The sequence below is a fragment of the Salminus brasiliensis genome, chromosome 6, assembly GCF_030463535.1.
Source record: "Salminus brasiliensis chromosome 6, fSalBra1.hap2, whole genome shotgun sequence".
NCBI lineage: Eukaryota > Metazoa > Chordata > Actinopteri > Characiformes > Bryconidae > Salminus > Salminus brasiliensis.
Genome location: NC_132883.1, coordinates 7,994,907 through 8,021,805, shown reverse-complemented (window position 1 = coordinate 8,021,805; position 26,899 = coordinate 7,994,907). Strand labels below are relative to the sequence as shown.

Below are 26,899 nucleotides of genomic sequence, written 5' to 3'. Positions count from 1 at the left end.
GTTTTATTATTATTATTATTATTATTATTAGTAGTAGTAGTAGTATTATCATAGACAGGGCAATCAAAAATAAAATAAATCATAGGATCTCACAATAATGTAATAATGTTCTAAAATAATACAAAAATCAACAAAGCTGGTGGCAAACGAAGCTGTTTTGCAGAACAGTAAAAACTTGCTACTAATATAATACTACTACTAGTACTACTACTACTACTACTACTAATAATAATAATAATAAACACTACTACTACTAATAATAATAATAATAATAAACACTACTGCTACTAAAAATAACAACAATAATAATATAATAATACACAACATACTACTACTACTAATAATAATAATAATAATAATAATAAACACTACTACTAATAATAATGATACTACTACTACTACTACTACTAATAATAATAATAATAATAATAATAACGATAAAAACGATTGCGGATAATATAAATACAATAAGTAAAATACAAACAGGTAGGATGTGCTAAAATTATAAAACCAACCCAACCATAATAAAAACTAAATAAAATACGCAGAAACAAAAACGATAATGATCAAAAATAACGATAGGAAGTTCAATATATTGTAGTGTGTATTATTTATTATATATATATATTATATATATAACCTTTATAAGAACTTCACTGGTTAGCTCTCTAGCTGTGAGCGGCGTTGTATGCTTATATAAATATTAAGCGCTTTTATAAATAAAAATGTAATTATAAACGTAAATATTTATTTCTTTATTATATGGTCCAAACTTCTTATAACATGCAATATGTGGATTTATAGATTGCAGAAGAAATGTGTGCTTTTATTTTGAAAAAGAAACGGTGTGGCGCGGGTGATGACGTCCTGTTAGCAACCAAGAGCAGCTTTTAGGTTTCTAGGCATTTTTAATCAGCTCCTACCTCGATTTATTAGAAATATTAGCTAGCAGTAGTTATCTAGATATTATAATAATAATAATATTTGTAATATAAAGTGAGCAAAAACATCCGCACTTCCCTAGCAAATATTAATGAGTGTGTAGAAATAGATAGCTAGCTTGGTGGCTAGCTAACAGGTAGCTAGCTAGTTAGCTAGTCCTAGGGCGAGGTTGCCTAGCGACCATTACGGTTAGTCTTGTTTAGCTAGCTAGCACTAGCACTAGCACTAACAGCTTAGCTGTCTTCTCTAGAGGTTCTCTCCACCCCAGGTCTGTTTTGTGGGTGAAACCCTCTTCTTCTCAACATGAGCGAACAGCTTAAGTTCATAGTGGAGCAGCTGAACCGAGAGCCTTTCAAGAAGAGCTTCAACCTAATCACCTTCGACTCCCTGGAACCAATGCAGCTTCTGCAGACTCTCAACGATGTTTTGGCAGAAATCGACAGCAAGGTGAGGCACTTCAGATGGACAAAAGTATTGGGACACCTGCCCATTCATTGTTTCTAACGAATATCTGGCTGGAGTAACTGTCTCTACTGTCCAGGGAATGCTGGAGCATTGCTGTGAGGGGTTGATTGCATTCAACGACAAGATCTAGCTAGCTAACACCCCACCTCATCCTGAAAGCATTGGATGGAGCATGGAGCATCATTCAGAGAGAACACAGTTCTACTTCTCCACAGCTAGTGCTGGATTTTCTGTATCCCTAGCTATATCCCACACTTGGCATCAGGCATGGTGTCAGGAGGTTCATGTTTATCTGCTCCAGAGACTCTTATTGTATTGGCAGTACTTCTCTGCATTTGCACATCTGTGTCAGAAATGAGTGCAACCTGAAGTAACTGAATGCATTCAATGGAAGGGGTGTCCACAAACATTTGGTCAGATGCAGATGCAGTGCAAGTCGGTCAGAGCTGTGGAGCATAAAGGAGACCAAAAGGCTAGTTGGTAAAACACCTGCTGTCCTTTTTTGTGCTATAATATGAAGCCAGTTGGATTTGAGGTCATGTAAGCAGATATTTAATAAATGTGTCAGACAGTTTAGAACAACCTAGATCACCATATAGTCTCTCAACAACATTTGCAGTGTTTACAGATTAAACCCAGAGTTTAAACCGAGACTAGACCTTCACAGTTATTCATCTTTTTAAAAAATCAGTCACAGAGTACATCCGGGCCACAAGATAACATGGTAAAGAAATTATGAGGAAGCCCATTTCAGAAGCACCCATGCAAGCCCAAGACACCGGCATCCATCTGCAAAACTTTATCCCAGAGCTTTTGTGACTGATCTCAGTATTTCTTCTGGCCTTCTGTCTCTATAGTATCAAACGTCTCAAAGAACAGTGGATTTTGAGACCCTTATCCATACCCCTAACAGCTCCGTCTCAATGTTTCTGTCCTCCTTGGTCAACCAGTGCGATGTCTGGTTGTTAGTACACCAGTGGTTTCTTTCGTTTTCAGAACATTGCAGTTTGTTGTATAGGCTATACCAAGGGCTCAGACCCAGCGTAAGTAAATATAAACCTTACAGAGAGAAGTTGGCATGGTTTTAGTATGTTCACATGTATCTACCTAACCTAATCTATTTCCTGTATTTCAGCAAGCAATTGATATCCGTGAAGAAATGCCTGAGCAGACAGCCAAAAGAATGTTTACGATGCTGGGGTTGCTGAAATACAAGCCTTCTGGAGGCCTCACCGATACGTACGTATGAAATACACTATGATTACTAATTACACAGTGTCTGTTTACATTCGCTCACTATCATCGCTAGAATAACGTCTAGTAATCATTTGTAGGAGATGCAGCCTTTTACATGCTTTCTGTTGCTGGTGCTCAGATTTGATTAGGCGGTGGTTTGACCAACACTGCGACACAGAACTGTGTTACTGAGCCTGAATTAGTGAATTGAAAATGGTGGTGTGGAACCTAGATGAATTTTTCCCCAGCCTGGAGCACATTTCTTACTTTGAGTCTACTCTTCTTGGCTTTCCAGAAGCGGCTTTCGACAGGGTCTAGTAACAGGCAGTAAGCCAGTGATCCACCCTATCCTGCACTGGCTGCTACAGAGGGTTCCTGAGCTGAAAAAGAGAGCCTATCTGGCACGATTCCTTGTCAAGCTGGACGTGCCTGGAGAGTTTTTGACTGATGAAGTAATCGCGGATACCTACCACCAGGTCTGCCATCATTAGGTGTCACAGAGTCAATTGAGTAGGGTGTTTGACCATTGTACAAGCTCCAGACAGTTTGACAGTTTCGCTTTTTATATATCTCGAAGTAGAATTTAACTTGAGTGATATCAGTGATTGACAGACACTCACTGTGCTGCCTATGGATGCACTGCTTATATGGGAATTGAGGTCCAATGCTGATATTTGCCATGTACATATATGCCAACCAATCCTGATGCCAATACGTAACCCTAAAATATTTAAATTGTAACAAGCTTGTTCATATCTTCTGACCTGCAACTTTAGAGTACACAGATGCTCTACTGATTTATATTCTGCCCAACATTTGTGAGAAATGATGACACATAAAATGTTTAAATAGTAACTAGATTGGCTTGGTTTGGTATTACAGAGAATTGTTATATTTACGGTTCCAAATTTGGTAAAGTTAATAAAATGATGCCATTTTTAAAGCAGTAGACTAGTGTGACATTCTGCTCGTCCCAAGAGCAATACACACATCCTAAAATATCAGTTTAAAACATTGATCTGTACATCTGTCTAATGCTAGATCATTTATAGCACTTATATGAATATGATTTCGAAATCATTGTGCATCCATAGGGTTGCCAAGTGATTTTTAATCCAGTCTCTGGGTGCTGCTAGACAGATTACATTTGCCTTATGTGCTCTGGATTTGTTGTAATTTATTGTATTGTGTGATCTTTTACTATGAATGTAGTATGAGGAAGTGGTGGAGGGGTTTAAGAGTTACCACAAAGAGTGTGAACAACTGAGGAACTCTGGGTTTTCTACAGCTGAGATCCGAAGGGTAAGACAGTGACTACCCCCCCTCTTCCCCTAATAATATATTCTAAATCTGTATATTCCCAGCTTATGTAATTACAGTAAGTATGTAAATTGTTACTGCAGGATATTGCAGCAATGGAGGAAGAGAAGGATCAGCTGATCAAACGAGTGGAGCGCCTGAGGAAACGGGTAAGGAGGCATTATCTGACAGGCTTAGGATTCTTTAGACATTATTTCTGCTCAGAGTGAGAAATCAGTAGTTAATCTATCAGCTGAACAATCACTGGCTATTACTGGCTGCAATATATAGTTTCTTCTATAGCGCTCCTGACTTTTTAATGGAGGAAACACTGACAAGGGTGGTGTGTTCAAGCACAGCTGTGTAATACTCCTCTTGTGCACAAGGTGGAGTCTGTGTCCAACCATCAACGCATGCTGGAACTGGCCAGACAGCTTCGAGTGGAAAAGGAGAGAGAGGAGTCTCTGGCTCATCAAAAACAAGAGCAGAAGAACCAGGTACCGTTCAATCACTTCTACAGTTTTTGTAAAGTGCCCTTACCATGTAAAAACTTGACTTGATGTAGCATTTAAACACTGTTAAAGTGTCACATGCCGTCCAGATATGCCAAAAACCTCTAAAATCAAACATTTTAAATGTATTTTGTACTGTATTTTTCTGATGTTACAAAAACCATAGATTTGGCTATTCATCCTACAGCATCCTCTAGCCTCGCCCATTCAATTCATGTTGCCGTTATAATAAATGTCTCATCCTAGGTTGGTTTACAAATGAGGCACAATACAAGTCAGCCAATCACAGAAGAAATCATTTGCACATTAGTCGTAAAGGCACAGTAATAAAACCAGAATATTACATTTTCAGGCATCAGAGGCCTTAGAAAACATCAAACAAACTGTTTCAGTAATGTCCAGGGTGTATATTTAGCGTATTATCAGTATTTGTTGGCCATGCAGGGTAAAAGGTGATCCTGGTTCAACCTAGAGTGTGTTTTCTTGTGTGTTCCAGCTTTTCCAGGCTGAGCAGAGGCTGCAGAGGTGTCAGATCCAGCTGAAAGACTTGCGACAGGCAGCAGCAGATGCCAAGCCTGAGAGTGAGTTAGCCATGGAAAAAGCCTGTGTGTCCTGGCAGTGCCACTAAGGGCCTGGTGGGGGGTCGAGGTCATACAAAAGCCATCTGCACTGGCCGCTAACTACACTGACACTTCTAACCATGTGAATGCTGCTTGTACTTCAAATGATGCCCAATGAGGAGATGTCAGGACCAGGTGTGCTCTCTTTGGACTCCCTGCCACGGCCGGCTGCGGCATCGCCGTGTTGCAGACTCACAGTCGCTGACTACTGTGGCCAAACCCTTAGACAGTTATGCCACTTATGAAGCTCCTGAGAAAGTATTTTTAGGTGTTAGCCATTTAAACACTCGGCAAGACGTTGCCTTCTCAGCATTTGTTAGCAACAGAGAACCCAAAATGACCCGAGCATTTGAACATTAAAGGCTCACCATATCACACAAGCAGTTCAGTAGTATATGTGTTTAGTAGGAGACTGTATTTTCACTGAAGCAAGCAGAGCTCTTCTGCTCCAAGTGAACTGTCTGCACATACATATATGACGTGGGAGTTTGCTGTTTTGAACTTGATGGATATGGCTGCTCTCTTGCAGGCCTGGTAAAGAGACTGGAGGAGGAGATCAAGTTTAACTCCTACATGGTATCGGACAAGCTGCCCAAAGAGCTGGAGCGAATGCGCTCTAAGGTGCGCTACCTACAGAAGGTGGTGTCTGAACCAGCCATGGGTCACGCAGAGCTGGCTGAGCTGGAAGAGAAGGTCAGTGGCTTATGTGCCAATATAATGGCAGCATCTGCTTCATTTGGATTTTACACCCACTCAAATTTTAGTACAGATCTCATCATGCGGAACACCTACTGCTTACTCCTACATGCTCTTAAGAACCTTTCATAAGATGTATTACATAGCAGTATAGAACTTCATGAGAACTTCAGAAGGAATGATTGAGCTCTTATTAGTTTATGATGATTATAGAACCTTTACAGCAGCCATTGTCGTTATGTCAGTTCACTGATGTCTCCTGAAGACGTTAAAAGTCTCAACAATCATGTTTTTTTTTGTTCCTGCTAATCAGATGTTCATTTCAACACTGTTTATTTAACAACAACAGTGTTGATTTAACATTGTTGACCCTTAACCTCAGCCCAAAGCCTAATCCTAACCCTCATCCTGACTCTAATCCTAACCATCATTCTGACTCTAATTCTAACCTTAACCTTAACCTCAACTCCACACCCTAACCCTAATCCTAACCCTCCTTCTGGTCCTATTCCTAACCCTAACCTCAACCCAACACCTAAACCTAACCAGCATACTGGCCATAATTCTAATTTTAACCTCAACCCAACACCTAATCCTAACCCTCATCCATATCCTTATTCTGACCTTAATCTCAACCCAACACATAATCCTAATCCTCATTCTGGCCATAGTCCTAACCTTAACCTTAAACCTAATACTAACCTTTATCCTGACACTAGTCCCAACCTTAATCTCAACCCCAAATCTAATCATAACCATCATCCTGGCCATAATCTTAACCTGAACCTGAACCTCAACCCAACACCTAATCCTAACCATCATCCTGGCCCTAGTCCTAATCTTAATCTCAAACCAAAATCTAATCCTAACCTTCATCCATATTCTTATCCTGACCTTAACCTTAACCCAACACCTAATCCTAACCCTTATTCTGGTCATAATCTTAACCTTAAACCTAATACTAACCTTCATTTTGACCCTAGTCCCAACCTTAACCTCAACCCCAAATCTAATCATAACCATCATCCTGGTCCTAATCTTAACCTTAACCTCAACCCAACACCTAATCCTAACCATCATCCTGACCCTAGTCCTAATCTTAATCTCAAACCAAAGTCTAATCCTAACCCTTATCCATATTCTTATCCTGACCTTAACATCAACCCAACACCTTATCGTAACCCTTATTCTGGCCATAATCCTAACCTTAACCTTAAACCTAATACTAACCTTCATCCTGACCCTAGTCCCAACCTTATAACCTCAACCCCAAATCTGAATCATAACCATCATCCTGGCCTTAATCTTAACCTAATCCAGTTAAGATCCATTTCCAGACTGGTGTCAGCAGCAGATCTATAACAGCTGGTTGAGGATGTTGAGATGCTCTGTATTAGACCTGTTAGATGATCAGTGATTTATCAGGTGAAAATCTACAGATCTGAACCTGGACTCTCCAAATAAAGTAAAAAACAGCTGAATTTAATAGAAGCTTTCAGTAAAAGTCTCTCAATGATCTACTGAGTGTTCAAATGCTGCTCCATCACTGATATGTTGTTGAGATGTTACTGAGAGTCTGATGAGTGTCTTACTTCTATTAAAGAGGACCACTCCAAAAAAAAATGTCACTCCCATTTTTCCTGTTTATTTCATTGATGTCTGACCCTAGACCTCTCAACTTGCATGTTCCTGCTGATTAAATTAAACAGCTCAGTCAGATGAACCAGGTGATGGAGAAGAAAATCATTTGTTTATGATGATAAAATACGTTCTGCAGCACATATATATTTTTTTATTTCTCTGGTGTCTTCTAAAGACAGGATTCACATATTCCTGGTGGTCTGGAAGGACCCTACGTATCTCAGTGTCCATGTTTTGTGTGCCCTCTGTTCCTGCTGATCAGATTAAACAGCTCAGTCAGACGAACCAGGTGCTGGAGAAGAAGATGACCAGGAGCGACCCAATGGATGATAATCTCACTCTATTCAGGCAGCAGGTGAGGTCTTCCTCTGTCTGTCTGTCTGTCCTGCATTACAGTCATTAAAGTTTAGGTATAAGTATGTATGATGGACCAAGATTTAAGTGCGATTTTGTTTGTCCATGTGAAATTTAATTTCTGATGCTTCAGGTGGGGTAAGTGCGTCCCGCATCCTGTAAGAAGAGATCACAGTCGCTTCTGCTGCACATATTCAGACACAACTTTGAACTTGAAAGAATGATTGATGTCTGATTTGCGTTTGTTTCATGTTGGATGGCCAGACGTGAATTATCATTGCATAATATTAGTTTGATGTTCTGGTCGTCCAAGCTGTTGTGTTCTGTTTTAATGAACTACTACAGCTACTCAGTGGGTTTTAGACTGAGATTAGGCTTAGCTTTTGCCTTCTGCAGATCTAACCCAAGCAGTCAACAGTATCTCACTCTGATCTTTGATGACATTTTCTGAGATTCGCACGATAGGAAGTCAACAGAGTCCATAAGTGCTAAAGCATTCAATGCGTTTGTTAGGCCTCCATCATCGCCCGTAAGAAGGAGGCCAAGGCCGAGGAGCTGCAGGAGGCTCGTGAGGAGCTGGCGGCTATGACAAAGGAAGTGAGTGCCAAAAGCAGCCAGGCTCGCGGGCAGGGAGGAGTTGAAATGATCCGGACAGATGAGGTACAGTATCACACAGCTACACACACACACACACACAAGGAAGATTACATTACAGTACACCAGAAGCTTTTCATTACTGGAACTATTACAATTATTTGATTACATTTTATACCACAAAATTAATGAGCAATGTCTGATTTGTATGATTTTTTTTATGCTTTCCCCAAACAGGTTCTGAAGTGTTGGTCATTAATATTCATTAAAACATTAACATGTTCTGTTTAATTGGCTGTTACTGAGGTCTGAGGTAAAATTTACATTGCTCTATATTGGGAGGGACAATTTAGTTTACTAAGTAATGGTAGAAACACAAATAAAAGGTAAAGGTAAAGGTGCACGTATTTGTCACTGTACACTGTACAGCGAAATGTGTCCTCCGCATTTAACCCATCTGGTAGTGAACACACACTCACACGCACACATGTGTTAGGGGCAGTGAGTACACACACACACACCCAGAGCGGTGGGCAGCCAACTCCAGCGCCCGGGGAGCAGAGAGGGTAAAGGGCCTTGCTCAAGGGCCCAACAGTGGCAGCTTGCAGAGCCCGGGAATCGAACCCACAACCCTGTTATCGATATCCCGGCGCTCTAACCGCTGAGCCACCACTGCCCAACGAATTCTGCCAAATGAATTCAGATCCTTCCTCATCATCATCATACGTCAGTACCTGTCCGATATATATGTTCATGGTGTAATCTTTGACCGTTATGTTGCTTAGAAACATAAGTCTCCCATAAACATAAGTCTCTACATGGGAAAATGTGAAAATCATGCATTCTGGTCCACATTCAGCTCATTTAGTGGGCTGTGCTGCTCATTAAACATTACGACTGCATTCTGAGAGACTGTAGAGCCCTCAAAACCACATTTAATTTCCACTTTGCAGTTTGAACACCAACATGGCCAACATACAAGAGTGCCCTAAAATGTAAAGCGTTGCTATAATTTACAGATTTCTGAAATGCTTACTGTTTTTAATGTCCAGTTAGGTTATGATTTTTTGTAGTTTAGCCATAAAACTCTGGTTGCTCAATTAATCTTCAGAATAAGTGATAAATTACCCAGTTTCCAATACAACTTACAGTAACAGCCCTAGTCAATTACAGATTACAAAATTACCTGCCTATAATATAGATAATAACAGCCTCAATTATTATTGTATTACCCGAGTGACGTGGAAACTGTGTGTGTCTATGAGATATGAAAGTGTGTGAGAACAAGACATGCTTTACTGTTGCGGCACAAAGGCCTTGCCAACCTATTATTGGGATTGCTAACTGGGGCTTTGACTTGCCTTGTGTCACTGAACTCATATAACACCTATAACACACTGTACTGTATGTCCCTCAAGGGGACAAAAGTCTTGTTCTAAAGAGTGTAGTGGTGTTGATGTCCATCTCTGCCTTGTTCTACTCTTTGCGGTTGGTCTGTCTGTCTGCCTGTTTGTCTGGGTGTTTTATGAGCAGATGTCCCATTCCAGCTCGTCCTTGTGCAGAGAGATTGGCAGTCAGAGGAGATAGAGAGGCACCATTGCTAAAAAAGCCCCCTCCTCCCTCTTCCTGTGATTCTATCAGCCCTGTTTGATAACACTCGCGTCTCTCCATAGCTCATCCACCGTGACCATCAGCAGCAGCCGCTTTCTAGAGATGGATAACTGAAATTATGAGAACCAGAAGAGCAGCAACAAAAAATAGACAGAGAGTTATACACTTAAACACTTCAACAAGAGCAGGGACCAGCAAGAAGGAAAATAAGAAATGTGTTATGTATGCGTGTGTGTGTGTGTGTGTGTGTGTGTGTGTGTGTGTGTGTGTGTGTGTGTATGTATATGAGAGAAGGATGTTTAAGTCTGAGCTTCTAGAATGGAGTATGCCCATTTATGGTCATGCATGGGCATCATGCTGATTTTAAAATGGAGGGGAGTAGTGGAGGGGCACGAGAGGTTCATAGCTGTTGTAACAAAACCCACATTTAATTGAATAGATACATGTAAATAGAGCAGCCCTCTTTTAAATAGCAGCTGGGCCATATCCTGAAACAAGTGCAACTGAATGCGTCTGATCTGCAGGCAGAGCCTCTGGCCTGTGTTTCTGCTCACTCACTGGTAATGGTTTGCCAAAGATAAGGGACTGTACTCTTTCGTACTCGACTGACTTTTCAATTAGCCTCTCACAGAGTATTCAGTTTAATCTGTGGCTAAAAAAAGCTCACTGCAGTTCTTTGTTCACAAGGGTCGAGCTCAGTCTTTCCATTTTTACATCACTTTGAACTGCAAGAGTGTGTCATCTTCTTTACGGGTCCAGTCAACACACAGTTTATCTCTGTTCATCACGGTTTATGGTATCCTCAGTATACAGTATTTCACAATTCCTCTTTCTTGTTCTTCTTCTTCTTCTTCTTATTATTATTATTATCATTATTATTATTATTGTTATTAATGTTATTATTATCAGGTACATTGGGACCCTCAAAGGAATGGAAAAGTTTTGTGATTGAATGAATGCTGGACTACAGATAAAATGTTTTTTATATAATGTATGGATATTTTATATATAATAGAACTATATGTAAAACGTCTCCCTTTTTCACAATAACATAAATCAGTAAATAAAAAATAATAAATGAGACAGCTACACCTGAGGTGGAGCTTTTTCTAAACTATTTTGTATCAAGCTAGTGAATATTTTATATGAATATTTTATTTTCTTCATTAATCGATTGATTGATTGTTTTTAAAAACTAATAGTAGGAAAAATAGTAGGAAATTGGGGGGAATGTCACTTTCCCCAGATGCAGTCAGTGCAGTTTTTTGATATCTGATATATGCTTCTTTAGTTTACTGCAAGAGATTCTAGGCTAACACTGCTAACGCTGGACTTAGACTGTCACCAATCTTCAAATCTTCAAAAGTCTTGAATAAAGCAGCAGAAATAAAATTAAAGAATAAGTAGTAAGAAGTAAATAGTAAATAAGAAGTTTCTTTGTGCTAAATTATGCTGTGTTCTGACCACATCATTAAAAAATGAAGCTCTGTGTGCATTTTGAGCAGGTTGAGAGACTTTTTTTACTATATATATATATATACGTATTGCATTATTTTGCAGTACTATCAATTCTCCAAAATACTCACTGATTTTTAATCAATAGTTTACATACTAAGATTGGTGGCAAACAGCGGTTCATTAAACCCAAACCGGTAAATAGCAGTGTTGTACTCTTCATATTCTGATTGGATAAAAAGTATCCAATGCAATATATCTCCTTGCTTTAAGTATTGCAGTATATCTCAATAAATTGAATCGCAACCCCTGTATTGTAATATGTATCACATTAGCCAGGTTCTTCATAGCCAATACACAGCCCTGGTGACATTCCAAGTTCAGTGTTTGTTAGCAACATTAGCCAAGCATCTCCCATACCAACTTCAGGTACCAAGCATATTTGAAAATCTGGATGCATTTGGAGCTGGTTGAGTGACTGTTTTTGGGTTTATATTTATATATATTTGATTGGTGAGAGTCTAAGTCCTGTGCTTTTTACCAAAATTAGCCAAACGTTTAACTACAGGCAGAACACTAATCTGTTCTCAGTGGTAATGACATGCCTGTGTGTTTCACCTGTCTGTCCAGGTTAAAAGCATAACACCCATGCATCGCTCTGTGTTCTTCCTTTTCGTGTAGTCGATGTAAGCGCTATGTAAATTCTACTCTTCCCCGATTGGGATGATTACCAGCGTGTGTGGTGGCTAATTTAGCCCCTGTCACTTGATGACCATTTGTAACAAGAGAAAACAAGAGGACGCTACCCAGCACTATTGTGCCCCTAATCCCCTCAACCTTGTCTGCCCTTGATGTCCCGAAATACACAAAGCGCAAACTCTGACACACAAGCTCCACATGCCCCCGGCGACATACGGCACATTGTGTGATTTTTCGGAGGTTGCTTTCTACATTTATAGCCCCCTGGCAGTGGTGACAGCGGGTCAGTCCGGGCGATGGCCTTCTGCTCAGGCTGCCAGATGAAGAGGGCTTTTTTGTGCCCCTGGCCGCATGCCTGCAGGGTCAGGTTTCTTTTGTTTGTGGACTGAGGAGATGTCCCTGAGGCACCCCGCTCCCCTGCCAGATCCTTTCACTAACCTCTCACAACCTGAACCTCCACTATCAGTCTGATTTCTCGCCAAGCCCTCCCGCTTATGCTCACCATGTTCCACACTAGGCCACAGGGCTCAGGGGGGTTGCAGTGGACCCCTTTACCTTAACGGTCTAGGACATTTGGGACAAATGTGGCAGTGGTGGCTCACTGATTAGAGCTCTGGGTTGTGGGTTTGATACCCAGCTCCACTGAACTGCTACTGTTGGGCTTGTGAGCAAGGACCTTAACCTCTCTCCTCCAGGGAGAATGACTGCTGTAGAGTGGCTGACCCTGTGCTATAATCCCCAACTTTCTGTGGGTTTGATGGCCTTCAAGTGTTTCTGAACCACATTGATTAATCTGCGCAAACCAATTGAGAATTTGGATGCATTTTGAATAGGTTGGGAGCATTTTTATGGGTGTTGATTTACAGACCTGAGATTGGTGACAGTCTAAGCCCAGTGCTTGTTAGCAAAATTAGCCTAGCATCTCCCATACCAAATTTAGATACCAAGTGTTCCATGTGTTCAAGAGCCATTTGACTGCATCTGGAGTAAGTTATCAATCACTGAGCTGCCCCTTGGACCCTTGAGGAAGGCCCTTAACCTCTGTCCAAGAGGGGCTGTAGTGTGGCCGGCCTTTAAGCTCTCTAAGATGGGATATGAGAAGAGATGTGTGCAAGTATATGTTATATTATTATTATTATTATTATTATATACAATTTTACTGTCATCTCATTCATATACAAGTATACAGTGGACTGGGACAATGATCCTCCAGGGCTACAGTGCAACATAAAAGACGCGGCTAGTGCTTCACACTGACTACACATAGTATAAATAAGCAATAAGCATAGCCGCACTAAATTATAATAGAATGCCAGGATGACAGCAATAAAAGATGTGGCTCAAAGCCCTGCAATAAATATGATAAATACACAAGACAAGATGGCATGATATGAAATGTTTAGTAGTACAGACTGTAAATTAACTGGGGAGATTATGCATGAGCCTAACAGCAGTACCACATAATGCAGTGATTGATCAGTTCAGTTTTCTTCCTGTCTTCTCAGGGACAGTAGTTTTATCTGGTCAGTTAAGTTAGACAGATGCAGACTCTCAACTAGGGGCCCTATGCGTGTGAGATCAGTGTTTATCCTTCTTGGAATGTTCTTCCTGTCTCCCGTTGTCTTGCTCACTATTGCCATAGCACAGTGCTTTCTACAGGACCCTTTATAAGATGTCAGAGTTTTTATTGAGGTTATTTATTGGTTCCATGCACTGATTCTAACCGTACCGCCACTCTCTGAATGTGTCGTTCACAGTTCAAGCGGTACGTTGCCAAGATGCGTGGCAAGAACATCACATATAAGAAGAAGCGGCAGGAGATTGCAGAGCTGAAGTCTGAGTTTGGCATTCTGCAGAGGACTGAGGAGATCCTGCGTCAGCGCCACACTGCCGAGCAACAGCAACTGGTAACCACGCAGCCCTCCCCTTTGCCAAGCGCTCATGCCTATCTACACAGCATCACCCAGTCCATCTCTTCTACTCTCTCTGTGTTGCATGCCGTTTTCTGTAGTAGCCTAATAATCTTGCTGCCCTACACATGCACTGATAATAGGAATGAACCTGTTTCTTTGTGGTTGTTGTTTTTTAACTCTTAAATTTGGTGAAAAAATGATTTGCCGTAGATCTAGTTGATCACCCAAGATGTGTTTTGAGGTACAAAGTTTTCTTCTGTAGTTTTGGATGAGAGCTACAAGGTCAATGTAGCTAACCAGTAACAGAAGCTTAGGTACACCAGTTAGCATCAGGCAAACTGCATAATCACACACTTGCCTCAGATTGTGTCAATTTAAGAGCCCTGTCTACTAGGGATGTACAGTAATATTGATATGTTAAAGGATCACAAGATTTTGCAATTTCGATGCTGCATCGATTTTCAAAAACCCAATACTGATTTTTTAACTGATTAGTTTACATGTAAAAAATGGTGCCTGACAGTGATCCAGTTTGTGTTGTGTTTAATCCCTGGTGACTAGATAGCAGTGCAGTGTTGTGCTCTTCAGATCCCACTGCTCTGTATAATACTGTCATTTATGATGAAATACAGATATCTCAGTGTTCACAGTCGTCGTTCTGTTTGTTTTAGCGCCATTAGCAATGCCGTGGTTGCTCAGGTAAGCAGCAAAAGGTGTTGGATCCTGTTTCAGAGGTTGTGCTGATGATATAAGTGTTTAAAGACATGTGACATGGCCAGAAAAGTCACATCCAGTGAAAACACATAAGAACCCTCTCTTTTTAGAATGAAGTTATTAGACTGGGTCACACCAGCGCATTGGTACCATTTATTACTATGTGCTATGACCCTTTTGTCCCATCACTCCGTCCTGTGTGCCTCCTCAGCTGGGACATGTCCTGTTCTCAAACTGCCCAGCTCACCCACACCTCATTCGAATTACGAACTGCATTTAACAGTGAAGTTGCATCGCCTTCCTGGAAATGACTTCACACCTCTGAACCCTCCCAGCCGCGGACTTGCTGATAGCCCATTTGACGCAGGAGGCCTGAGCTAGAGCTATTTGTGAGCGCGGCATTTGCTCCCTGGCTGCGTGCGAGGCTGTTCTTTCACGAGCAGGGGAATTTTGCAGTGGGTCGTGCAGGCTTGGGCCTCCCCTCCTCCTGGCAGCTGTTCCTCTTCTCTGCCCTCCCTCCATCCATCCATCCACCAAATCTACCGCTGGTCCAATCAACCATCAGTCTGTGCACTTCACGCCAACACACACACACATGTTCACCTATAATCACACGTGCAGTCACACTCATGTCTTCATACTGTACTGTCACTCAGTCATTCACACTTATGCACATCATTGCTGAAAAGTCATTATGCTGAGGCATCTACCACTGAACCAGCATGGACTGTGTTTCTGCTGAGAGCCTCAGATGCTGTGTAGGTGAAACAGGAGATACCGGTGCTGGAGGCTGAGCTCTATTAAAATCATCCATTAACAGTAAGTTTAGTCAGAGACTAAACTAAATCCCCCTCCAGCAAACATGAATAAATGAATAAGTAGACAATTAAGTTCAGTTGTTTATTAATGGTTTGATGTTTTTTTAGATTGCAATGTTACTTGACAGTCGTTGTTAAGAATGTGTGGTGGAATTTTCTGAAGCCATGTTTGGATTCAGACAGAATTCTGTTGGACTGAGCTACAGTCGGGTTCAGACAGAATTCTCTAGGACTACAGTCGGGATCAGACACAATTCTTTGGGACTGCAGTCAGGTTTATTAAAATTTTGGGCTGTATTCGGGTTTGTATTGAGAGTTTTATGTAGCTACAGTCAGGTTCAGGTCAAATTTCTTGGACTACTGTTGGGTTCAGACCAAATTTTGTCAGGTTACAGTCGGGTTCAAACACAATATTTTGAAACTACTGTTTGTTTAAGGCTGAAATTTTCAGACTAATTTTGGGTTGAGGCAGAATTTCGTTGAGCTACAGTCGGTCCAGACAGAAATATGTCAGGCTGACTGGTCCAGGGAGACTTTTGTTGGGCCGCAGTCAGGTTTAGACAGTTTTGTAAGGCTGCATTAGGTTTTATGTTGAGAGTTGTATTGCACTATAGTCAGGTTAAGACACCACTTTGTTGGGCTTGGGTCGGGTTTGGATTCTAAATTAAATATTGTGGGATAGCACGAGTTAGAATGTTTTTGGGCTGTGCTTTGGGCTCAGTTTAAAATATAGCCCAGGAGTCCAGAAGCAAGCTTATCCTGGGATACCGGCTTGTTTGGGAAACTCAGCAAATCCACATCATAATGGTTGCCCCAAGAACTTTCCCAGGGCTTTATCAAATGCACTGGATATTTGGTTAATGTCGCAACTTGCTGTGTCTATAGCTTGTCAGAGACATTGGCTCTTTGTCTCATTATATGAAGTGTATCTGTCAGTATCAGCACTGTGTGAAGTCCACTCTCTGAGCCTGGACAAAGTGCTTGGCACGCTGATGCAGAGACTGTGTGTGTGTGTGTGTGTGTGTGTGCGCACATAGGCCATCAGAGAGTGCTTAATGTGACATCAGTCATGCAGGACACTCCAAGGCCCGCTGTGTTGCTGTACTCTCACAGCATCTTTTATTTCCTGCCACTCACACTTATGATCTTGTTATCCTCAACCATTTGAGACCTATCTGTCTTAGTCCTTCTCCATCTCTGACAGTGTGTGTGCATCTGCACTTTACTCAAGCCAATGTACTTCTTGAGACAGCTCAAGAAATTCAACCTGCCACAGACCCTGATGATCCAGTTCTACACAGCGATCATCGAGTCCATTATCACAGCCTCCATAACTATCTGGTTTGGTTCCTCCACCTCACAAGAAAGAACCAAACTCCAGCGCATCATCAGGACAGCAGAGAGGATCATAGGATGTAACCTGCCATCACTTCAGCAGATCTACTCCAGCAGGACGAGGAAGCGGGCTGGCAAGATTACATCTGACCCCTCACATCCTGGACACCTCCTCTTCCAGACACTCCCCTCGGGTAGAAGACTGCGGTCCATCAAAACCAGCACAACACGTCATGCTAACAGCTTCTTCCCCAGAGCTGTAGCGCTCCTCAATCACAGTGGTCACCTCCCACTGTAAACCTCTAAACTTACAACTGAACTGTACCAAACCGGACTGAACAGTTATTTGCACTCTGCCTATTTTGCACTATGACTATTTGCACACCTGTACAGATGTCCTTTTCTTTTCTGTAAATATATTTTTCAGCTCTTTATTACCTTTATTACCTTTAGTACTTTCTACTTTTTTTAATTGATCCCCTACCCTATTTATTGTTTAGTGTCATTTTCCTTTAGTTTAAGACTGTGTTCTGTGTTTCTTTGTTACTTGTCATGCGTGTTGCTCTCACCAAGACAAATTCCTTGTATGGGTAACATACTTGGTGAAATAAAGAGATTCTGATTCTGATTCTGAATTCTGATTCTGAGTAAAACTCTCAGTGTAGGTGATCTGATCTAAGCCTGTAGCTTTCTGAAGGAGGGAGTGACTAATTGATCTTATTTTTCAGCAATCTCTGGAGGCTCAGAAGGGAATCTCTGGCTTCAGCGAGACCCAGGAGGAGCTGGAGAGAGTTTCGGCCATTAAGAGCGAGCTGGACGAGCTGAAGGGACGCACGCTGGATGACATGTCTGAGATGGTGAGCAAATGACAAAAAACACTCTATGTGAGGCTTTGCAAGCTTATGCTGCTGGTAATTATACACAGATCAGCCATAGCATTAAACACTTCCTGCCTTTGAAGGCATCCTGTAGTATCAGGCACCAAGACATTAGCAGTAGATCTTTTAGGGCCTGTAAGTTGTGAGGTGGGGCCTGCATGTCTCTGTCACTGGTTGTCCTTTCTTGGACCACTTTTGGTAGGTACTGACCACTGCATACCAGAAAAACTCACCTGAATACACTGACAGTACAATACAAGACCTGCCTGCTTCTCTGACCCAGTCGTCTAGCCATTTTGGCTCAGATTCTGATGCTTTTTCATTTTTCCAACTTTCAACACATCACTTCCAAGAACTGACTGTTCACTTGCTGCCTAACATATCCACCTTTTGAAAGATGCTGCTCTAGATAATCAATGATTTTCACTTTTGCACCCATTAGTGGCGTTAATGTAATAATGTACATAATGTGAGTGACAATTATTTATTTATAGTCATGTCGTGATCAGCCTCAAGATATGATCACGTGTGAATCTAAATTTTTATTTGATCAGAACTTTATTTATTTAGATTTGTCAGCCATTATGAAATCATCTAAAGATTTTTTTCATCTGGGTAGACACATCTAAAATATCCTCATTTTCACAGCTTCTTACTAATTAACAACCATTTAAGGCATTGTTGTTGTCACACAAAAACCTTGTATCTACATTTTTATAGGCAGACATAAATGCAATTGAATACAAAAACAACCACAGGCAGATCACAAAAGAAACAAACCAACCTATACACCTGACAACCATACATCCATCAACTGCCACGGAACACACACAAGACCACTGAAACAAAGGGAGTGTGTATATATACACAGACAAACAAGGAGCACCTGGGGGAGATGATGAGAAGGCAGGGCTACAATGGAGAACACCTGTGAAGACTAACGACTAAGGGGGTGGGGGCTAGGGCAGAGACAAGGGAGGAGACAAGAACAACAAACAGAGCCATGAGCTAAAGAGCACATGTAAACAAGACATGTAGACAAGGAAACGCACAAGACAGAGCAAGAAAGGGACAAAACCGAGCAAAAGCGTGAAGACTTTTCACTTTTTGGCAGTCTGGATCCGTCAGTTGTGTTTTTGTTTTATATTGTGGCACAATTTCATGATGAATGGACCAATAAAAATGCTCAACAATGACTTGGAATACAGTCTGTATTGGAATTTTTTTTTAGTTGACTTCCATTAAAAGTTATGAAGGTTTTTTTCTATCTGTTGTAAAGTTGCCATTTTGGAGATACAGGGTTTTGAGGCAAGGTGTGAGACAGTAACAATTTGTTACAAAAACACAACAACTAAATAATAATCCTAACCTTTCAAATGATGCACTTTGGAGACCTTGCTGCTGTCACCCACACCGTTTACAGTGTCCGTGTGTGGAGTGTGAGCTACCTGATGAAGTTGTGGAGTGTATAAAGCAGCACGCTGGGGTGAATGCAGCCTTCCTGATGCACTCGGTTTGCTTTGGGTTGCTACAGCAACAAGAAACAAGGAGCACCACTGTAAAGCAATAACATGGCCTGCTCTGCATCTCTGGAGCTTCATGTTGCAAACGTGAACACAGTACTGCTTAGGTATGCAAACGCTAACACCATTTGTAGGACATGAATGCACCGCAAGGGACTTATGTGACTTAACATATGATCTCTGATGTTTCTGGATACAAACTATTTTGGATTAGAGAACGTTTCTGCCTGCCCAGCCTTCCATAGTGTACCAGCTGTTGACCATTAGGCCAGCGTCCCAGTTGTTTCACAGCTTCGTCCAGGATAGTGTGGATGTGTCTGCTTCACAATAACATGTTTTTTTTGCCATGTAATCAGCTTTGTTGATCAGCTTCCATTCTGTTTCGCAGGTGAAGAAGCTGAATTCAGCAATAGCAGACAAGAAGTCTGCTCTTTCTCCATTAATAAAGGAGCTGAGGCCTCTCAGGCAGCAGTGCCAGGTGGGGAACTGCCACAAAACTCTAGGAGATTTGTAACACACAAAGCATGAAAGCAGCTCAACAACAAACGTCTTCTCTTTGTGTGCTAAAATAGGAACTTGCTCAGGAGTATGAAGAAAAAAAAGCTCAGTATGATACTTGTGCTGCTGGTCTGGAAAGCAACAGATCCAAGCTTGAGCAGGTACAGTGACCTACAGTAACCTCACACAAACAGTTCTGTTTAATACTACTCAGCTAGTTATTACTTCTACAAGATGGTTATTGCTCAGTGTATTTGGCATTTAACACTCAGTCTAATGTTCTTCAAAGTGTTGTCCTTGGTACAAAAATATGAATAAATATATGTATATAAGTAAAATATCAAAGGAGCATATTGACAGAATTTGGGATCAAAGGTTGTTTAAGATACAGTCTGTAGGGATTGACATTATTCCTAAAATAATGTTACAGATGCACCATATGTATAAAAGTATTGGGACACCTACTCATTCATTTTGATTGAGTAACTGTCTCTACTTGCCAGGGAAGAAGGCTTTCTACTAGATTTTGGAGCATTGCTGTGAGAATTTGATTGCATATGAGCATCACCACCCCACCTTATCCCCAACTCATCCCAAAAGTATTGGATGGATCACCACCCATCATTCCGGAGAACACAGTTCCACTGCTCCACAGCTCTATTATCCCTCTTTATATCAGCTTTATATCCCTCTAGCTCACGCCTGACATTAGGCATAGCGCCAAAAAGTTCATGTTTATCTGCTTCAGAGAATCCTATTCTATTGCAATGGGTGCAACTTAAATGACCAAAATGAAAAATATATAAGGGCCCAACAGTGGCAGCTTGCCGAGCCCAGGAATCAAACCCACAATCAATAGCCCGGCGCTCTAACCGCTGAGCCACCACTGCCCCTGGTATATTCTAGTGGAAAAAACTACAAGAATGGTGAGAAAGGCTCTGCATAGCAGTTGGTGTTGTGTAATGGCCAACAACACTATCCTCTCTTAGAAGGCTAGTGTTCAAGCACACCACACCAATAAGAGTCCCTAGGGAAGATGCCTAAGGCTTCATCCACCTCATTTAAACATCATTTAAATTAAAAAGTCACTCTGAATAAGAGCATCAGCAAAATGCTATAAATGTGAATAATATTAATGAATGCAGATATATGAAAAGAATGAATATATTAATGTATATTCATACACTATATGGACAAATGTTTTGGGACACCTCTCTTAATCATTGTATTCAGGTGTTTTCATCAGTCCTATCGACACAGGGATATAAAATCAAGCACCTAGCCATGCTGTCTGCCTTTACACACACAGAAAATGGGTTGCTTTAAGGAGCTCACTGAATTCCAGCATGGTGCTGTAGTCAGATTGTGAAATTGCCTTCCTCCTACATATTCCACCATCAACTGGAGTGGTGTTACTGAAAAGTGGAAGCGTTTAGGAACCACAGCAACTCAGCCACAAAGTGGGAGACCGCGTAAAGTCACAGGGTGCAGTTCCAAACCTGCTGTCAGTGCTACAAAGGGCAGCCGACTCCATATAACTGCTTATGGGTTTAGAATGGGATGTCATAACAGCTCCTGTAGGTGTAGAGATTTCCAGGGAGTTGTATTCGTGCGGTATTGGTGGTTCAGTACATTTGTCCATATATTGTATATTCTTCTAAAGAATATTGCATAATGTGACAAATTAAATAGTACATGTTACATGTCTAGGAGGTGAGGGCCCTGCGGGAGGAGACGGGCCAGGAGGAAAACCGTTACCACTACATCAACTGTATGAAAGAGGTGAGATCTAGCTGCTAAACTGTGGAGGAAGTTGTGAAGGAACAGCTGCCCCTAATATTGTACTGCTCTCTTACTCTGCTGTCTCCACCCATTCACAGATCATTGATATTCAAATGCAGCGGGCGGCAGACGAGATGAAGGTCTATGTGTCTTCTGATCCACAGACGCGGAAAAAGTCCATCAGGTAAAGCCACACCCTTTCATATCTGTGGCTACACCACTCCACACCACAGTCAGATGGAAATTCTTTAGATGTAAATACAAACAAAGAAGAGCTCCTGCCTGTGCTCTCCCTTCTCTTCTTCTCACAGAAGCTGTGGTGTCTGTAAAGCAATAGTGTAAAATCAAGTACACACATGGAATGAAATGTAGAAGGTCAGCCAGGGCATGTTCAGTGTTTGAAATGATAATGTAGATCAACAAATAAAGGGAACCTTCTGGATTTCATTTTGAAACCTTCTGGATTTCAACCAAAACCATTGATTTAATATTAGAAATACGAGGCAGTTTACGGTTAGAATTGCTTTTAATGTTTCACTAAACTTTGTCTCATGATCTGTTTCCCATTTACACTGGAATCAGTCCTTGTTTTGAGGAGAAGATCTTTTCCAAAGTTTCGTTTCCTTGAATCGATCATTACTATGAATACAGATGAATACTGCAGATAATTTCCTCTGTCTCTAGCACCATCATGAATCCTGAATAGTCTACACTGCCCCCCCTGTTCCTAATCTTATCCAGAATCTAAAGAACACAGATAGAGCATACACTCTCATTCATATCCACACTCTCCCACAAACCCAAACACACAATAATGTCAAGTGGTGCATTTCATGTTGACTGGACCAATTGAAATGCTCCAAAATGGCAAAAAATAAAAGCTTTTGAAGTTGCCAATATACATATCTGAGACATTACATTACCCAATGATCAACAATCTGAACCACAAATGACACTTTTCTCAATTCACACCCTAAAACATCCAATCCACGTCCATACACCAACCCATGGCCTACAGTAGTGGCTCTGGATCATTCTGCAGAGAATGACACATGGTCTACTCCGAGGATTTGCTTGCAAAAAGCCATGTGTGGGTTCTGGTTTTCATTCCAACAACACATTTTTTATAGTCTAAAACCATCTGATTAAACAAGTATAGTCAGAGTCCGGATAATTAGTTTTACATGGGAAGATGGAGTAAGGTAATATTATTACAGGACATCTGTAAAATCGATCATCGATTTGCACAGGAATGGAAATCTCAGCAGATGGGAATGGCTACTTCGATTTATGCGCTGCCATTACCTAAAACCGTGATCTTATAATCCATTGATAGTAATAATGAAATTTTATTTTGAAAATAATTATCAGCCTCTGAAGAGTCCTTTCACTTGTCTTCTGTATTTAACTGAGGATTGCCACAGACTTGAACAACCTGAGGTATCTGTGCCATTCACAGTGAAACTAAATGCCTGCGTGAGCACCTCCTTACTTAAGAACAGCCTAAAAAATAGATTTTTTCACAGGACATGAAAAACTATTTACCCACATGTTGAACGGGCTTAATATAACCTGATGTTATTTTTATGACTCATTTTAGAGAAGTATTCTGAAGAAAATCTGGTGATAATTTCATTACCCCTCTTTCCCATGTAAAAGTAATCCCATCCCAACAGGGCTTTAGAGTGCTATAGTTCAGAAGGTCAGTCTCTAAAATGATCAGTTTAAAATGATTGAATTACAGAATGAAACAGTGTCTCACGTTGATCATGATGAGCTGTAAAATGCAGCATAAAAGGCTATGTTACAAACAGCTACATAAAAAACTTGATGAGTCCCTTAAGAAAGTTTATTTAAAGTCTTTCTTAATATTACGCCCCAGGCGTGCTTCTGCTTGTTTAGAATGAAAACTTGTAGCCACCCCAGTCTTTTTACAGACACCCCTGGTTGAGAAACACTGGCCTACACATTGTTACTTGTTGAATGTATGTGTTTTTTAAGCATTTCTTGTTATCCATTAATCAGTAACTGGCAGAAAAATAGGTTTTAACAATCAGTCGTTCTCATTTCAGGGAGCAGTACATGAAGAGCATAGCAGAACAGGAGTCCTTGGGCAAGGTAAGGAGGTCTGCATTAGCCATCAGTCAAACCCCAGTAAGCCACGCATTGTGCTGGTGGCTTACTCTATGTTTAGTCTTCTAAGGTTGGGCAGGTTGATGACTGTGAAAAAGACTGAAGATCAAAGAAACCTCTCAAACCTCTAATTCCCAATGCATAGTTTATAGTCTAATTAGTCTTTTAGTAGATAAAAGAAGTGCTGCTGGTAGAACTGAACAAATCAATACAGTGACTGGAGTGCTGAAACCAAACCTGTGCTCTGTGCTATTCTATATTTTATTAATCTTTTGTTGGAGTAGTCCAGGATCTGACTTCAAGTACTTCAAAACACCATGAAGGGCTGCGGAGGTTTCAAGAGATCAGTGAAAAACCTGTGTAGCACTGCGTTGTTAACATGGTCATTACTGGCTTGTGTCAAGCCTGTGTTTAAGAGTCAGACTCTCAGGCTATTAAGAACCACCCTGACGTTGGTCCTGTTATTTCTTTGTGCTCTGACAGAAGCTCCGAGAGCAGCAGAAGCAGGTGAAGGAGAGCCACGGCCCCAACATGAAGCAAGTGCGCATGTGGAAGGATCTGGAACAGTTGCTGGAGTGTAAGAAGCAGTGCTACCTGCGAGCCCAGAGCCAGGCCTCCATCGGCCAAGTGATCCAGGACAGCGGAGAGGACCGCTTGGTTCTCTAATGGAGCCACAGAGCCCTTCATCTGTATATACAGATAATTAGCAGATATATGCACCATATTATACACTGACCACATTAACACTGGGCAGTGCCATAGAAGAACCACTTTTGGTTTCAAATGACTCACATATCTCTATATTTTTAAAAATCATCATAGTGGTTCTTCTGTGTCGTCACTCAAAGAAGCTTTTGAAGCATCTTTATTTTTAAGCATGTAGTTGTTAGTTTGTGTTTCTTGGAGCAGTGTATGTACAGAGCATATAGATACATTTATCTGATTTATCTGACAAACCATTACATACATGCTACTTAGTCTCGCTACACATCAGTCCTGCATCTGACACAAAGCAAAAATAAAGTCCTTTTTTGGACATAATTGACTGGGAGTGACTGAGTTAGGAGAGATTTTCTCATAGAGATAAGCAGTAGAGCTCTGGATTTGAGACTTGAGCAGCACGTGTTCTCCGAAGTGCTCCATTGATAAGGAGGTTGAAAATCTTCAAACAAGTCCTCAGTCTCCGTTTTGACACGTCTTTAAGAATAGAGCTTCAGCCCATGTGTCCGAAGATAACGGCGAACAAAGTGTTACACTCTGGACGCGCCTGCACCCAGCTATTTTGGGAAGCAACAGTCATGACCTTGGGCAGAAGAGCTGCCCAATTTAGGAATTCGGCTGGCCCTTCTTTTGTTGCCGTCACCGAGGGGCAGAGGTAATCAACAGAGCAACATCTACAGCTCCTCCCCTACCTGTTGGTGCACGTGAATGATTCTCTCTCTCTCTCTCTCTCTCTCTCTCTCTCTCTCTCTCATGGCACTCACTAGACTGGATATGATGGAGTTTGCATATGAATAAGATCGTATCTGGATGCTTTGTGTGAACATAAAGTAATAAAGTAATGAGCCTCTCGTCTCGGTACGCCTGCCTGCAGAGTTCTGTCTTTTGAAGCCAGTTTGATGCTAATGCTCTGAGTGCTACTTTGGCAATTTAAGGGAAGCTGTGCAGTGTCAGCTCGTAAGCTTCTTTCATCTCTGGAGTACACTGAGACCAATTAATATGACTTCTCCAACTCTTTAACTTCAGTCTATTAAAGCCTATTAAATGCAGGCCATATTTTGAACATGGTGGTTGCCTTTGTGGTTGCACTTCACACTGGATTTGCTTGTGCACACTGCATTGTTTGTTGTAGGCCAGGCAAATACAGGCAGAGGACTGAAGTGTTGGGGTAATTGCAGAATATATAGATATATTTATATAGAATATAAAGTACAGTCAGTTGAGAAATTAGAAAAAAAAAATATGTGAAAACAACATAAACACAGATTGCAGACAGGTTTACTGCATGACACAGTTAAGTAGGTAAAGGGCTGCTATCATGAAAAACTGAATGTACTCTGCCTTTATTAAAGTCATGTGTAAATATTTAAATGTTAAATATTGAAAGTTGTAAATGTACCATTCATTCCTCCAGACCATATATGCAAAACTTTGCTGCCCTTTGGCCAAATGTTTGTGGACCCCCCCCTCTAATGAACGCATTCCACAACTTTAGGTTGCACCCATTGCTGACACAGATGTGCAAATGCGCCCACAGCTTGTCTAGTCCCTGTAGAGAAGTATTGCCAATAGAAAAGGACTCAGGCTTGGGCTAGAGGGGTATAAAGCCCTCCAGCATTGATCTGTAGAACAGTGTAACTGTGTTCTCTGGAATGATGGTGCTCCATCCAATACTTTTGGGATGGGTTGGGGATGAGGTGGGGGGTGGTGATCATGTGCTTAATGTGCTGAATGCAAAAAAATCCTGGAGCACGAAAATTTTGGAGCGATGCTCCAAAATCTAGTAGAAAGCCTTCCCTGGTCCGTATTGATTTCAAAAGAAGCAATGAATGAGCAGGTGTCCCAATACTTATGTCCATATAGTGTTGCTCTGCCTATGCAGCTTACCAAGGTTTGGCCCTACCCAAAGAAAAGCTGAAAAAGTATGAAATACAAGAAAAAATGAAGGTTGTGGGTCTGTTAACATCCTATCATGGTCTATGGCGTGTATAAAGCGCAGTGATGACCTTGATTTTTGATCAAGACAACAATGGGAATAGATCTTAAATGCCTTTAAAAAAAGGGATCTTATAGTTGGGGCATGGATGGCAGCAGCGGTTTAAAAAAGGACAGAGATGGAAGGAAAACCTACATTTACCTTTTTGGAAATACTTAAGTAAACAGGGCTGGTAACACAGTGAATGCTTTGGCCCCCTGGAAATCCTCCAGTATAGCGACGTCCCTATCCACAGGGCATGAGGGGTCACTGAATGGTTTATGGTTAAGTATGAAAGTATGAAAATGATGTAAATTGTATGCTTTGGTCCAACCTGTGGTGGTTTTGTGAGTGATGTGTTGGGCAGGGCTCTATACCACCAGCAATAAAGCACCAGCTAAGGGAAGATCTTCTGGTAGAATGGTGTTCATCCTTGCAGTGCAGTTCCAGAGACTGTAGAATCTATGGGTGCACTTGGGCAAAAAC

At 41.2% G+C, this 26,899-nt stretch overlaps 1 protein-coding gene across 1 annotated transcript; it reads left to right on the top strand.

Moving 5' to 3' along the window:
- The first annotated feature begins 876 nt into the window (after window positions 1–876).
- Window positions 877–25,299, top strand: ift81 (intraflagellar transport 81 homolog). Its single transcript, XM_072680828.1, has 18 exons — window positions 877–1,389; window positions 2,543–2,646; window positions 2,939–3,119; window positions 3,856–3,945; window positions 4,047–4,112; window positions 4,329–4,439; window positions 4,951–5,035; window positions 5,604–5,767; window positions 7,674–7,766; window positions 8,279–8,425; window positions 13,882–14,031; window positions 17,633–17,761; window positions 19,694–19,783; window positions 19,878–19,964; window positions 21,514–21,585; window positions 21,684–21,769; window positions 23,658–23,703; window positions 24,202–25,299. Exons 1-18 carry the CDS (start codon window positions 1,246–1,248, stop codon window positions 24,382–24,384), a joined length of 2,028 nt encoding a protein of 675 aa, XP_072536929.1. The 5' UTR covers window positions 877–1,245; the 3' UTR covers window positions 24,385–25,299.
- The last annotated feature ends 1,600 nt before the right edge of the window (window positions 25,300–26,899 follow it).